Source organism: Hylobates moloch, unplaced genomic scaffold (genome assembly GCF_009828535.3).
Source record: "Hylobates moloch isolate HMO894 unplaced genomic scaffold, HMol_V3 SCAFFOLD_7, whole genome shotgun sequence".
Lineage (NCBI taxonomy): Eukaryota > Metazoa > Chordata > Mammalia > Primates > Hylobatidae > Hylobates > Hylobates moloch.
In genome coordinates this window covers 59551400-59566003 of record NW_026652282.1, presented here as the reverse complement: position 1 = coordinate 59566003, position 14604 = coordinate 59551400, and the positions used below count along the sequence as shown (strand labels likewise).

General features: G+C 51.0%; 1 protein-coding gene across 3 annotated transcripts; it reads left to right on the top strand.

Moving 5' to 3' along the window:
- Nucleotides 1-3658: 3658 nt before the first annotated feature.
- CITED1 (Cbp/p300 interacting transactivator with Glu/Asp rich carboxy-terminal domain 1) lies at nt 3659-9144 on the top strand. 3 transcript variants are annotated; one of them, XM_032757181.2, is made up of 3 exons: nt 3659-3773; nt 7861-7985; nt 8548-9144. In XM_032757181.2, exons 2-3 carry the CDS (start codon nt 7926-7928, stop codon nt 9067-9069), a joined length of 582 nt encoding a protein of 193 aa, XP_032613072.1. In that variant the 5' UTR covers nt 3659-3773; nt 7861-7925; the 3' UTR covers nt 9070-9144. The 3 variants fall into 3 exon arrangements, with proteins under 3 accessions (XP_032613072.1, XP_032613071.1, XP_032613070.1); XM_032757180.2 differs by lacking the exon at nt 3659-3773 and adding an exon at nt 4213-4332; XM_032757179.2 differs by lacking the exon at nt 3659-3773 and adding an exon at nt 5348-5490.
- The last annotated feature ends 5460 nt before the right edge of the window (nt 9145-14604 follow it).

Below are 14604 nucleotides of genomic sequence, written 5' to 3'. Positions count from 1 at the left end.
TTTTCTATGCACATATATGTTAACAAAAGTGGGAACATAATATTCATGGAGTTTATTAACTATAAACTCATATTTACTTGTAAGAATAATATTGCATAATATGGGGAAAAGAGAAAAAAATCACTCATAATCCTACCACTCTACTGGCACTGTTATCATTTTGATATTTTCCAGACTGTCGCTTTCTGTACATATTCATACATGATTGGAAACATAGTGAGTATTTAATTTTGTTCCCTTTGTGCCCTTTGCAGCTTGGCATCATATTTATGCAACTTTGTACCCAGCATTTTTTATTTCATATTTTGTTATGAATATTTTCCTATGAATAAGAGTTTTCAAAATCAGGATTTTGTGTGTGTGTGTGTGTGTGTGTGTGTGTGTGTGTGTGTGTGTGTCAAGGTACCAAGGGACACTCCCTTACCATAGACATTTAGGTTCCTTTTCATTTTTCACTATTATCAACAATTCTGCTGTAAATATTCTTGAATAAAAACTTGTGCTTTTAAAGTTTTTTCTACACACTTATTGAGTATATGTTTCTGGAGACCACTCTGTAAGTTTATAGGCTGATCTGTAAAAAGTGGTCACCTTTTTTGGTCCCAAATTTACTCCTGTCATATGGCTCAGGCAGTCCTTGGTTCTGGAGGGTGGGATTTTAAGAAGAAATCTGCATTTTTCTCTCTCTCTCCTCCCTGAGTTTATAGACCTCCTTCATCCCCTCTCAGTCTGGTTTTAAAATTAATCATTCAGCAAGTATTACTGAACCTGAAGTGTGTGAGCTGAGGCAGGGACGGGAGGCAAAAGGAAAATAATCAGACGGTCCAGTACGATAACAGCATTTATTGGCCATTTACTACACTGCGGGCACCAACCAGGCTAAGCAACCCCCACAGAGTAAGTACCATTGTTATCCCCATTTAACAGATGGGAAAACTGAAGCCCAAAGCATGAAGCCATTGGCCTAAGACTTCACCGCTAACAAATGGCAAAGTAGGAATTTAAACCCAGGCCTACTGATCCCTGAACCTGCACTCTAGACAGCCTCCTTACCCTCCTAGGCAGCGGGGATTAGGGCTGAGGGTAAAAACTTTGCAGCCAGCCTGACCCAGATTCAAACACTCAGCCACGTGGCTATGTGAACTTGGGCAATTCCCCGAGGCTCTGTTTCACCTTTGGTAAACCCTACCTCAAAGGGCTGTCTTGGGAATTAAATGAGATGATGGATGGGGAACATGCCAGGCCCAGTGCTGGCGCACAGAGGTTCTCAGTAGGTGACCATCCCTGTCCTCTCCTCGCTTCGCAAGCTCGCGGTCTAGTTGCCAAGTTGGAGATAAGAGTTCAGCGGAGAGCTCTGAGCTCTGCTGGAGCCAACGGGGAAGTCAGTGATCAGACCATTTTTGCCGAGAAATGCAAATGTCTCCTTTGCTCCCTCTCAGCCTCTGCAACTAACCTCCTCTACCATCTCCCCAAAAAGGAAAGGGGTGGCTTTTGTGCTTCAAAGCTGAGTGCTTGAAGCCCCTCTCTTTCCTGCTCCCCAGGAGGTAAGCAGTGGAGATGACAGGAAGTCACCAGGGGGGAGACCCTTTCTGGCATGTGGGCACAGAGAAATGTGGTGGAGGGCGCTCCTTTTTCTGCCCTTCAATGGTCCGGATGGGGGAGGGGGCTGGCTGTTGAGCAACTGCTCCGGAGACACTCCAGAAGCCGAGATGAACATATGCCTCTTTCTAACAATTGGCCTGGGAGCCATCCAATAGATGGAGGGCGGATCCACACCTCCCGGATCCGGAGCCTGCAGCGGAGAAACTGCCGCTGTTGCCAGACCAGCTCCCGAGCCAAGCCGGGGCTGACGGGGAGGGTGGGTCAGGGGTTCAAATTAGTAACACGCAATTCGAAAGCCTAGAGTCGCTCATTCTCCACCAATTAGTTTTCGCAGAAACATTTTTTTTTCATCCCAGGCAAACACCAAGAGAACTTGAGGGTGTATTTCACACGCGGTTTGCAGTAAGGCTTTAGGGTGCCGACAGATCCCGCCTTTTATCAGAGGGAGACTAGGCAGGGCCCACAATCTGGCAAGCAAAGTGAGAAAGTGCAGCGAAGACGTGTGCGGTGTGGCTGCTACCGGGGTTTGTGTTGGGACAGAGTAGATGAAAAGACTGGAGCTGTGCAAGGCAGCCTTGAGGGCTGAGGAGTGGGTTTACCTGGCGACCAAGGCACTCGCCCAAGCTTCCTCCAGATGCCGAGGAAGGGCCTTGATCCGTCTCTCCATTTGCTTCCCATCTTTGTGTCAGTAAGCCGGTCAGTCCGTCAACAAACAGAACTTTGTTAGAAGAGCAAATGCAGGGCACTTGGGGCTACCAAAAAAAGAAAAAGAAAAGAAAGAGACCTTCAGGTCTTCAAATCCAATTAAGAAGATAGAACACATACATAGTGAAAATGACTTCGTGACATTCCCTCCCCCCTTTTTTAACATTAGGACCTTTTCTTAAAGAGTATGTTTTATAAACAGAGTAAACTGAGTAGTTGTTGCTGAAAGGCAGCAAAAAAAGGGCGGCGGGGCCTGGGGGGGGGGGGGGGCGGTGACAGAGGGGTAATTCTGATGGCCTTCCTGTAAGAGGTAAGGTGGGAATTTCTTGGCCACAAAGAATCCGAATTGAGATGAAGGAGAAGACCCAGACCTCTTTCCAGTAAGGATCTGTAAGACAACATCTCCACCCAAGAAAGACGAACTCCAAATGCAGAACGTTATTCTTGCTAGACGGGAATGATTATATAGTCATAATAAAACAACCTGGCATCGTGGGAAGACAGGAGGAATCTCCGCGAACCCTGGGGCAAGCTCTTCGTACCCCGTTGCCTACTGTTGGCTTTTCGGCGAGCCTAGTGAGCTGCACCTGGAACCACGGTCCGGGAGAGGAGCATTTCTCCGGGTCGCATCCTGCCAGCCTCCTGCCCTGGATGACCACAGAACAGAAACCCTCGAACCCAACCCCAGCTCAGAACTTCGAGGAGAGCCACTGCTGCCATATAGGCCCTCCATGCGACTCTGCCCAGAATCTGGCCACTTTAAGAGGAAAAGAAGCCCCCAGCCTCAGCTCTTCAACGAATGAGATAGTACAGCCCCCTAAAAGGCAGACGGGCTCCAAGAAAGCCCTGCAGAAAACTAATGACCATTCCCCCGTCCCGTGTGCGCCCCTCTCTTCCAGGTCACTCCTTGAGCCCACAGCTCTCTCCCAAAACCCCTGAAGCCCGTTTTGGCCCCCGACTAGATTTAGGTCAGAAAACAGACACTAACGGCTCTCCTTTGCCTCAGTGAAATTACTAAGTGGAATTTATTGGGCAAGTCCACGCAGGGCGGTGGGGAGAGCCGGTGTCCCGGGCCCTGGCCCCCGACAGCTTTAGAAGCCGGGCACCGGCCAGGGCTCCGGGCGAGGGGTGCCCATAGCCCAGACTCGCCAGCCCCACCCCGGGAGCCTTGGCCGGTCCACAGGGCTGCCGGACCCGCGTGGCCGCGTGGACTCCGTTCCCCAGCCGGCCCTTCGCTTTCACAGCATCCGCGGTGACTGCACCAGCTCGAGCGCCTTTAAAGGGCCACACACGCCAGCCGCTGCTATAAAAATGTGCCCGGCGGCACAGCTGCAGAAGGGGCACCGCTGAGCTGCCGAGAGGAAGCTCGCTCTGCCCGGCTGCCCTCTTGTAGTCCGCCGGCGAGGGGCAGTTCCCGGTGAGGAGGAAGAGAGCAGCGGACCGCACAGCACCCGCGCGGGCCCTCCGTGAGTATCCAGTTCAGATTTTGCCACCAACTCGCCCACGAGCCAGGACATGTGCTAATAATGCCCTAAGCCGGTTATAAAGACGTGGAAATTGAGGGGAGAAAAAAAAGGGGAAAAAAAGGGTCTGTCCTTCCTGGGATTCCTAGCCTAGGCCAGTCTGCTGCCGTGTGCGTGTGCGTCAGGGCTCTCCGGGCGGCAATGGGGGCTTGAGAGCCGGGTCCCCAGCGCCGGGAAAGGAGCGCGGTGGCCGCCACCGCCACCGCCCCGGAGTCCGGCGCCGAAGCTGCGGGCGGGCGGGCACCAGCTCGGTCCGGGGCTGCTTGGCGCGGCACTGTGCGGTGCAGCGGCGGCGCGGCGCGGCGCGGCGCGGTGCGGTGCGGGCTTTTCCCAGGCGCCCCGGGGTCGGGTGGCCACCGGCGCGGCCGCGGGCGCTGAGCGCGACCAGTTCGCGGTAGCGGTGGCGGCGGCGTGCGTGCCAGGGGCTGGGGGCTCCGCCGCCTCTCCTGCGGCTCACCGAGCCCCGCGCTTCCCTCTCTCCAGGGCAGGCGGCTTCTCAGAGGTAAGCCGGGCCGCCGGGCTGGGCGGCGGGGCCGAGGACTCCCGTGGAGCTGGTGTGGGGAGTGGGCGGCCGCCAGGCGGGCCGGAGGGTTCTGAGGAGACTTGTTTTCTGTTGGAAAGCTGCTCTGCTGGGGGCGAGGGGCCGCCCGCCCGCCAGCCAGCGCTCGGGTTCGCTCGCCAGCGCGCCCCCCTGCCGGCCAGCGGGGCCGGGTGCCCGCTTCTCCCGGGGAGACGGCAGCACCTTTTCTCCCCGCGCCCGCGCTTTCTCCAGCTTGGCTTCCACCGACTTTGCTAATCTCCCGGACCGCATCTGGACGCTCTGGCTCCGGAGCTGCACAAAGCTCAGATTTCCTTCGGGGAATTGAGGCAAGAGGGGCTTTTCGGGCCGAGTTCAGCAGAATTGCGGGATGGAAGTTAGCGAATTTGGGCAACTTGCCTCTACTGCCCAGTCGACCTCAGCTCTCCCCTCCCCCGACACACGCCCACACACACACACCCACGCGCACACCCCTCTCCCTATAAACGCGGGCTGGCGAGCCGCGCGCGGAGTCCCTGCTTCGCAGAACACCGGACTTGGAGTCAGAGAGACCTGGCTGCGAATCCCGGCTTCGCCACTTTCTAGCGCTGTGACCTTGGGCAAGTTACCGCACCTCTCCGAGCCTCTCTCACTCTTCTCCTAGCGGGGTTTTAGCACTGACCGCAGGCAGCTTGGCTAGGGGGTAGGCTCAGCCTGCGGCCGCATCGGATGCTCAGCGGGCGCTCAGTAAGTGTTGATCAGGCGCGGGAGTGGCCGCCGCCGGCGCCGGAGTGCGGACTCGCCGCGGAGGCCGACACCCCGTGCCCCTTCCTGCTTGTCCATCCTGTCTCTACGATCAGTTCCTGATACAGCACTTGCGGGAACGGACGCTCAGGGCCCCGGTGGCCTGGGTGCTCGCGCCCGCCGTGCAAGGGATGCTCCCGGCCGTCCCCGGTTCCGCGGCTCCATCTGGGATGCGGCGAGGAGGGCAGCCGAGCTGTCCGCAAACAACGGGCCTTTAGTTTTCAGGTGGCGAAACTGACTGGTCTGATTAGAGCGCGTCCAAGCCAAGCCGCAGTGCTGTTTGGATTTTTAAATTTCTCCTTCTGAGTGAGAAAATAGCAATCGAGATGGAACCATCCGGTTGGTGCTATTTTAACTTTTGGTCCCCCAACAGGTTAAAGCTGAGGCCCCCACCTGCCTCTCCTTTCTCTTTTCCCTCTCCCCTTCCCACCCCTGTCTAGGCGGGAGGGGGCTGCTCGCCCAAGGGAAGGCCTGAAGCGAAGAGCGGGCAGCGGGACTGGGAACTGGTGGCCGGGGGGCCGCCAGGCATCAGCCGGCCAGGAGGCACTTGTTGCTCTAGGTTTCCCAGCCGCCTGTCGCAGCCGTTTCGCAGTGGTCAGCTCGCGGCTTGGAGAGCGGGCTGGGACGTTTCCGCGTTGCCAAGTTTTGCCCACGAACGGGCTAGAGGGTGGTGGAGGAGGGCGGAAAGCCGGGGAAGCAGAGCCAGGGATGCCGATGGAAATGCGATTGCTTCTTCAGACGCATTCAACAACACTTACTGAGCGCCTATGGAGCACAGACCCAGGCTGGGGTCAGGGTGGGTGGTGGGTCAATAATGGAAGGCAGAAGATCTGAATGGACACAGGGTCTCTTCTGGGGGAGCTCCCAGACTGAAGAGGGAGGGGCGGTAAAATGGTCTTCCCCCACGAACTGATATCAGAATAGAGAGAGTTTTTCTGCTCGTTCTCTCTTTTGATTTTTCTAATGTTTCTCTTTTGGTTTTGCTGTTGTTGCTGCTGCTCCTGTTGTTTTTTCTTCGTTTTGTACATTCGGGTACCAAGCGGCAAAAAGGAGAGGGAAGGCTGGATAGGAACGGGAAAAGATGGACAGGGCCCCCAGACATTTTTCTTAGGACAGGAAAATTGTCTGATACTGATTGTGCTAGGGCTCTTGAAGACGACATGTGTTAGACTCCTTGTCTGGTGATCACTTGCTTTTGAAATATTTTTCTACGGTTGCCTCAGAGAAGGAGCAGGGCTTCAATCAAGCAATGATGCGGGACCCAACAGCTGATATTTTTTCCTCATGTTTTAAAAAAAAATGTTTACCCCTTTCTCTATTTTTTCCCTCCCCCAACCCCCATCCACCCAAGTAAGCAATGCAAAGATGATACAGAGAGGTAGTAAGTGGCCACTTTCTAGAAGTGTCTGAGCAGATTCTTAATGACCGCTGCGGAGTGGAGAGTGTCATGGAGAATTCTAGCCTCCTTGGAAAGATTAGAGACTCTTTTTAAGGTCCTCAAGATTCTTTGGACCAAGAGGTATTCATAAATATGAAATTCTACATCTCTAATTGATCATGAAAGCTAGAATATATGGGGCTTTTTTTTTTTTTTAAGAGATAGGGTCCCGCTATGTTGCCCAGCCTGGTATCAAACTCCAGGGCTCAGGTGATCCTCCCACCTCAGCTTCCTGAGTAGCTGAGACTACAGGAGGTTGCTACTGTGCCTAGCTATGGGACATTTTTTCTTCTTTGTAAACAGGCCTCTAGGAAAATAAGTTGAGATTTTCAGAGGTTTGTTTATTTTCTGGTTTGGAGGTATTCTTTTGCCCTCATTCCCTTATCCTTTGGCACTTGAGCCAGGGAATCACTTCTTTGGAAGACTTTTGAATCCAGCTAGGTATGATGACTTAGCCAGTGGTCAGGTGAGGCATGTGGGCATAGGGGTGCTAGATTCTGCTCCCAGAACCGCTGCTACCTGACTAAAAAGCCATTGAATCTCTGTGCCTCACTTGTCACTATAGATGGGAATGGCTGGACTCAGGTTTCTGGGGTAGGCATCCTAGGAAAGCCCAATGCTGGGGCTGCCTTGGAGGGGGCTTGAGACATGGAGGAAAGTGAGACATTCCTAGCTTCTCTGGCTCCAGCTGCCTCAGAGCCCCCAGACCACCCTAACCAGCCTGGCTTCTCACAGGCATGCCCAAGGCCATGCTTTGGAACTCCATGACATTTGCACTAGAGACTTGTTCTTTCCCTGTGCTGCAATCTCTAGCTTTCTAGGCCTTCCTTGCCCTGACTTCTTCCCACATTCTCCCAGTCCCAGTGGAGGCCCCAACTCTCCAGCCTGGATGCTAGTCACCCATTGAGACAATATGCTGCTTACTTAGGGACATTCCTGTCCTCCGAACCAGGAACAGTGCCACCCTCACCCCCACACATACACGTTGGGACTGTGAAGTCACTTGCATGAGGAAGCAGTGTGTCCCATCTTGGTGATATGGGTAGGTGGCTGCCTGGGCAGTACCTGGTCGAATCAAGCACCTTTCCTGCCTCAGGCAAAAGTTCCAGCTTGATCTCCTCCCTGTGCTCGGGTGATCTCTGGTCTTGGCTCTAACTCAGTCACCATCCTTGCCTCATAGCTGCGTGGCATTGCCCTGCTTCGGGCTTTGCTAGTGCTTTGTTGGTCCGTGAAGCCTTTTGCCCTTACCACTGCTTCTTCCTCACTTGCAGCACAACAGCTCCAGCTGGCAGCATCACTTCCCGCCAATTTATCCAACTTCTGCCAAGGCTCTGAAATGCCAACAACGTCGAGGCCTGCACTTGATGTCAAGGGTGGCACCTCACCTGCGAAGGAGGTAATTTTTGCCATTCTACAGATGAGGCAAGGAAAGACAAATTTTCCGGGGTCATGGGCCAGGCCCTCCTAGGTGCATTACCCAGTGTCCTTGAGCAGAGAGGAGACAACAGGACTATCTCTGGGGAGAATGAGAACAGCTTCTGCCTAAATTGTGGTCAGATTGAACCCACTAGGGGTGCTGAAAGATGGAGGGGAAGGGAGCAGAGAAATCGAGTTGGAGCAAAACCACTCTGTTGAAGAGACTAAAGTGAGGCTGAGAAGAGGGACAGGAGGTGCCCTTTTTAGGATGGTGAAGTGGAGGCTATGGGGAAGGAGCTGAAAGCAGTGAACCCACTTAGGATGGCAGGTGCTCCACTATAACTGGGCTCTGGCCTCAGTGCTCAGAGCCATGGCAGCAAAAGGATGCTTGAGGTAGGAGCCTAATTTCCAAGGGGGTCTTCTTGCTACCTCTCCACCTCTAGTCCCAAATGAAGTGCAGGTAGGAACCTTCTAAATCTGCTGAATGGTGAAGGACAAGCCAGGAGCAGGGTTACTATACTGTGCTTTTCTCTGTCTTCTAGGATGCCAACCAAGAGATGAGTTCCGTGGCCTACTCCAACCTTGCGGTGAAAGATCGCAAAGCAGTGGCCATTCTGCACTACCCTGGGGTAGCTTCAAATGGAACCAAGGCCAGTGGGGCTCCCACTAGTTCCTCGGGATCTCCAATAGGCTCTCCTACCACCACCCCTCCCACTAAACCCCCATCCTTCAACCTGCACCCCGCCCCTCACTTGCTGGCTAGTATGCAGCTGCAGAAACTTAATAGCCAGTATCAGGGGATGGCTGCTGCCACTCTGGGCCAACCCGGGGAGGCAGGGCCCCTGCAAAACTGGGACTTTGGGGCCCAGGCGGGAGGGGCAGAATCACTCTCTCCTTCTGCTGGTGCCCAGAGCCCTGCTATCATCGATTCGGACCCAGTGGATGAGGAAGTGCTGATGTCGCTGGTGGTGGAACTGGGGTTGGACCGAGCCAATGAGCTTCCAGAGCTGTGGCTGGGGCAGAATGAGTTTGACTTCACTGCGGACTTTCCATCTAGCTGCTAATGCCAAGTGTCCCTAAAGATGGAGGAATAAAGCCACCAATTCTGTTGTAAATAAAAATAAAGTTACTTACAAAGAGACGGGCCAACCAGAGGTGTTCTTCATTGAGATCTAATGATGTGTAGTATGGTCTGATGTCCCTTTAGCAATTCTGAGGCCCATGGCGGGGTTGTGAGTGGCTAGCTGGGAAGGAGCTGGATGGGATGGAAGGAGAAGGGAGGGTGAAGGGGGCTGTTCACTGAATTCCTGCTGCCAGCACCACTGTGGCTATCTCCTCAGGAGTACCTGGTCTCATTGCCCTAAGACTCCAGGAACACCATGGCATACAGGGGCTGGTTGGGGGCTTTCTCGGAAGAGAGACTGATCAGACCTTTGTGCAGCCTCCTTGCTACATGCACATCCAAGTCTAAAGGCACATCCCTGGCCACGTGGCACACACTTCACCAACTGTAAAAGCCACCCCCCACCCACTCTCTAGCCCCAATCCAACTGACCCATTAAGGCCTTTCCTTTGCCCTCTTGCCCATGTGCAATAGATAGACAGGGCTGAAGAAGGATCCTGTGACCTGGGAGCTCAGATTTCTCTGGAAAATTGCAAAAGGAACAGACTCCCATCATTAAACTGGGGTTTGAGGTGCCTTCTCCAGGTTCCTCACATAGCTGCTCAGTCCTCCCAGCCTGGGACACTCTAAGCTGGTCTTGAGTGTCCCTAACTCCTACCTTCCTGGCCCACCCTGTTTGAGCTGGCCTCTCCATCTTAGAGATACAGATCAGGACTAGGCTTGACAAGTTCAACATGTGGCGATCTATCCTTTGCCTTTCAATTAACTGCTGAGGAAGCAGTGGCTTCAGAAGCATGCCAAGTGACAAGGCAGTGGCACTGCACTGGATCCTGGCCTTGTGATACACTGATAAAGCCTTGTCCTCATGTTGATACAACCCAATGTCCTGGACGCTCTGTCCATGTTTCGGACTCCCAGACAGCCTTCTTCCTTGAATGCTGAAAACGACTCTAATCAGCCTCTCAGGACTAGCTGCCCCTAGCAAGCACTTTCAAAAGAGTGTGCTAGCAGGGGCGCTGATTGGATTCAGCACTCCCTGAGCACCTGCTCTGGGCCAGGCACTTTGCTAGACACTGGGAGCATGAATTAGATGAAGTTTACCTTTGAGGGAGTTCCTCATCTCAGAAGGAGAAAGACAGGCACAAACAAATTATAATAAAACAGCATTTCCTAGAACACAGGGGGAAGGTGCTATTCAATCCCAGAAAAGGAAACAGCTCCATCTGCCTGGGAAGTCTGGGGAAGGCTCCTTGTATTGAACTGCTTTATTTGTTTTCATATTTCACAAGTAATAAATCCATGATCCAATCTCCTTTAAAAAGTAGAAGCTTTGCAGATAAGGCTAAAGTACCCTTTGACCAAATCTCTCCCTCAATCCTGATTGCCTCTGGTTCTCCACAGAGGTTGCAACTGTTTATCTGTTTGTGGTGCATCCTTGCTGGCCTTGCTCTCTGTCCTTACATAAAGGTATATCCAACCAAAGAAAGTTTTGACTTTCGAAATAAGACTTGAATCAGCCAAGGGAAGAATGAGTGAGGGGAACAGCTGTTAAACTGGCACAGGTGCATGAGAGGGGTGACAGTGGCTGAAAACCAGGAGTTCAGCATGCAGGCTATGTCACAGGGCTGGGAGAGGGGATGGGAAGAGATGAGGGTGGAGAAGCTCACAAAAGGCAGAGTCCATAGGGCCCTCTGGAAACATGCCTTCACCTTAGTGCCACCAGTCCTGTGGCTCTGGAAGAATCTCTGGAGGTTTGTAGGAAAGCAAATAATTAACCAAATTTTAACATCTCGTTTTTAAGATGATTTCAATAAAGGTGGATGGTTAGATTCATCTAAGGCTGGGAACAGGGAGATATGGGGTTTTGAGGGGGCTGATGAGGCAAGGGTAGGAAAATGGAGAAGGAAGAAAGGAAAGCTGGAAGAAGGTGGGGAGAGCAGAGCAGGCTTGAGGGCCTTGGGTCTCTGAGGAGAACACAGGAACTGGATTGGGGGAGCTAGGAAGGGAGAGGAAGGAGGGACCTGACCTCCCAGGTCATAGGATCTTTCTTTGGCCCTATCTACCTACTGCACATGGGCAAGATAGGGGGAGCTAGGAAGGGAGGTGAAGGAGGGTCTCAGAATCTGCACAGCTCCTAGCAACACAAGGGCAGTGTGGACACAGGCATGGCAGCTAAAGCAGAATGACAGGATGTGGATGGAGCCAAACTCTGAAAGGCTGGAGGATCCCAGGGTCCCTCCCCTCCTGGGGCCCTCAAAAAACACAATTCTGGCCAAACTAAACAGGTCAGCAGGCTGCATTCAGTGCCTGATCCCCAGCTTGCCACCCCTAATCTCTATGAGTATAAGCTCTGGAACCCCCAGGATGGCAGTAGCCCTTGGAGTGGAGAGAAGCTTGAGCCAGGGGCCAATGCCTTCAGGAGGGGGATGGGCTGCTTTAGAATCATGAGAGTGACAGGAGTGTGGCTGGAAGGCAGGTGATGGTGGGGAATGGTCTGAGCATGTCTAGTGTATTAACCAGAGTCTACAGAGAAACAGAACAAATAGGATAGAGATATACAGATATACATATGTTGGCTCACAAGATTATAGAGGCTGAGAAATCCCACAGTCTTCTGCCTGCAAGCTGGAGAACCAGGCAAGCCAGTGGTGTAATTCATCGGAGTCTGAAGGCCTGAAAAGGTGGAGGATAGTGATAGTGTAAGCCTTGGTCTGAGTCTGAAGGCTTGAGAAATAGGAGCACAGAGGTCCAACGACAGGAGAAGATGATGTCCCAGCTTAGACAGAAACAAATTCACCCTTATTCTGTCTTTTTGTTCTACTTGGGCGCTCAACAGATCAGATGATGCCTACCCACATTGCTGAGGGTGATCTTCTGTCCTCAGTCTACCCATTCACAGGCTCATCTCTTCTGGAAACACCCTCTCAGACACACACAGAAATGTTTGATCAGCAATCGATATCCTTAGCCCAGTCAAATTGACATATAAAATTACCCATCAAACCTAGAGAAGTTGCTTCTGAATGAGGAGGCAGAGCAGGAACTTTGGCATGGCAACCCTGCCTCCTGGTGCCAGTGGCCAGAAATGTGGCCAACTGAGCAGCCTCCTCTCCAGAGAGCTTGGAGGGAGAAGGCATGGGACATCCTGAAGGGAGAGTCAAGGCCCTGCACAGGGGCAGATGAGGAGGACATGGGTCAGTAACTGTTTATTGCTAGAGAAGGAGAGGGAGTAAGGGAACTCCACAAGGCACAGTGGAGGAAAGGCAGGCAAGTCTCAGTTCTTGCCATAGAGGTCATATTCACACCTCTAAAGGCACAACCAGACACATTCGTTCATTAGGTTACTAGAAGATTCCTGAAGCCAACTCCAAGTCCTGGCCTGGAATAGGCCCTGGGGGCTAGGAGGCAAGGTACCCAGATGTACACAAGTAAAGAACACTATCTACCCTCAAGGAGCTTGCTGCTCAGAACAAATGTGTAGCCAAGAGCACCTCCTAGAGCCCAGGAGCAGTGCTGCTCCCTAGGGACAAACTAGAGCGAACCCTGTTCCTGCATTCCAGGAACTCATAGCTCAGTGGTGGAGATAGCCATAGCCTTGAAAGATGAACTGTATTTCCATCAAGCAGCAATGCTGGTGGGGGCTTGAGTGGATGGCATGGCCTCCGGGCTGAGGGGGCAATTGGAGCACAAATACAAAGATAAAATCAGGGCGCGATGTAAACCAGAACAAAATGTTAGAAAACCCAAGGCTTTCTCAAGGAAGTCCCACAGCTTGACTTCCTCAAAGGGCAGAGGACCGAGAGGAGGTCAGGTAAAATCAGATCCTGCAGTTGTTAATACTTTTTTCCACAGGTAAGGGACAATCTCTCATTCCACAAATAAGGACTGAGCACCTACTTTGTGCCAGGAACAATGCTAAGCACTGGGAATATGTGGTAAGCACATTGTCCTTGCTCTCATGAAACTTCAATTTTAGCAAGGAGATAGCCAGTAGTCAAGTGATCATGCAAATAATTAAAATTACAAATCATGAGAAGTGATAGGAAGAAAAGGTACAGGGCACTATGAAAGGGTATAATGGGGGTTTAATCTCAATTGCAGTGTCAGAGAGGGCCTCTGAAGGTTTTAAATGAAGAAGAGTTGTGGTCAGAGCTTGCATGAGGAACATTAATCAGGCAATGGTGTGCATGACAAATTGGAATTATGGTGATTCTAGAAAGCTGTGACAGTGGTCCAGGAAGAATAAAGAAGATGGGAAATTAGTTTATGATAAAATGGTAACATTTCAATGGAGAGTTGTTGTTTAATGGGTATAGAGTTTCAGTTCTGCAAGATGAAAGAGTTCTAGAAATCTGTTGCACAGCAATGTGAATATACTTAACACTACCAAATTGTACACATAAAAAATGGTTAAGATGGTAAATTTTATGTTGTGGTTTTAACCACAATTAAAAATAAAAAAAAAAACAAGAATTAGCATTCCAAAGCAGTGAGGAAATAATGGATTATTCAATAAATGCTTTGGGACAACTGGATACGCTAACCCAAACTTACACCAAAATGAATTCCAGATAAGCCAAAGATTTAAAAATAAAAACTGAAATCATGAAAGTAGTAGAAGACAAAAATGGAGATTTTTAAAAAGAAAATTTTGAAATAGGGAGGCCATTCTAAGAATGACACAAAACCCAGAAGCTATGGAAGAGGCTGATATATTTAACTGCATTAAAAAAAAAAATAGGCCAGGCATGGTGGCTTACAACTGTAATCCCAACACTTTGGGAGGCCAAGGTGAAAGGATTGCTTCAGCCTGGGAGATCAAAGCCAATCTAAGCAACATAGGGAGATCCTGTCTCTACAAAAAATTTAAAAATTAGCTGGGCATGGTGGCGCACACCTGTGGTACCAACTACTTGGGAGGCTGAGGCAAGAGGATCACCTGGACCTAGGAAGTTGAGGCTTCAGTGAGTCGTGACCATGCCACTGCACTCCAGCCTGGGCAACAGAGTGAGACTTTGTCTCAAAAAAACAAACAAACAAACAAACAAAACTGCAAAGCAAAAAACATACCATAAACAAAGTCAAAGTCAAAAGATAAACTGAGATAAAAAGAGAAAATATCTGCAGTTCCTAGTGAATACAAAAACAACTCTTACAAATCAATGCATCAAAGACCCCCAGCCCAATATGAAAATAGGCAAATGATATTAACAATTCACAGAAAATGAAATACAGAAAAAGAAATTAAAATGGTTTAAAAACTTATCAAAAGATGCTCAACCTCACTCACACTACAAGAAATGTAATTTAAAACTACACTACGGGCTTCTGATTCTGGAACAAAATGACATAGATTCCCTGCTCCTCTCCTTCAAATGCAACTCTATACCCTAGAAATTATTCAATAAGCAATGATAAAAGGACACTGAAAGCAGGAAAGATGACAGACTGGCCAGGAACTTCAGGACATGGTGAG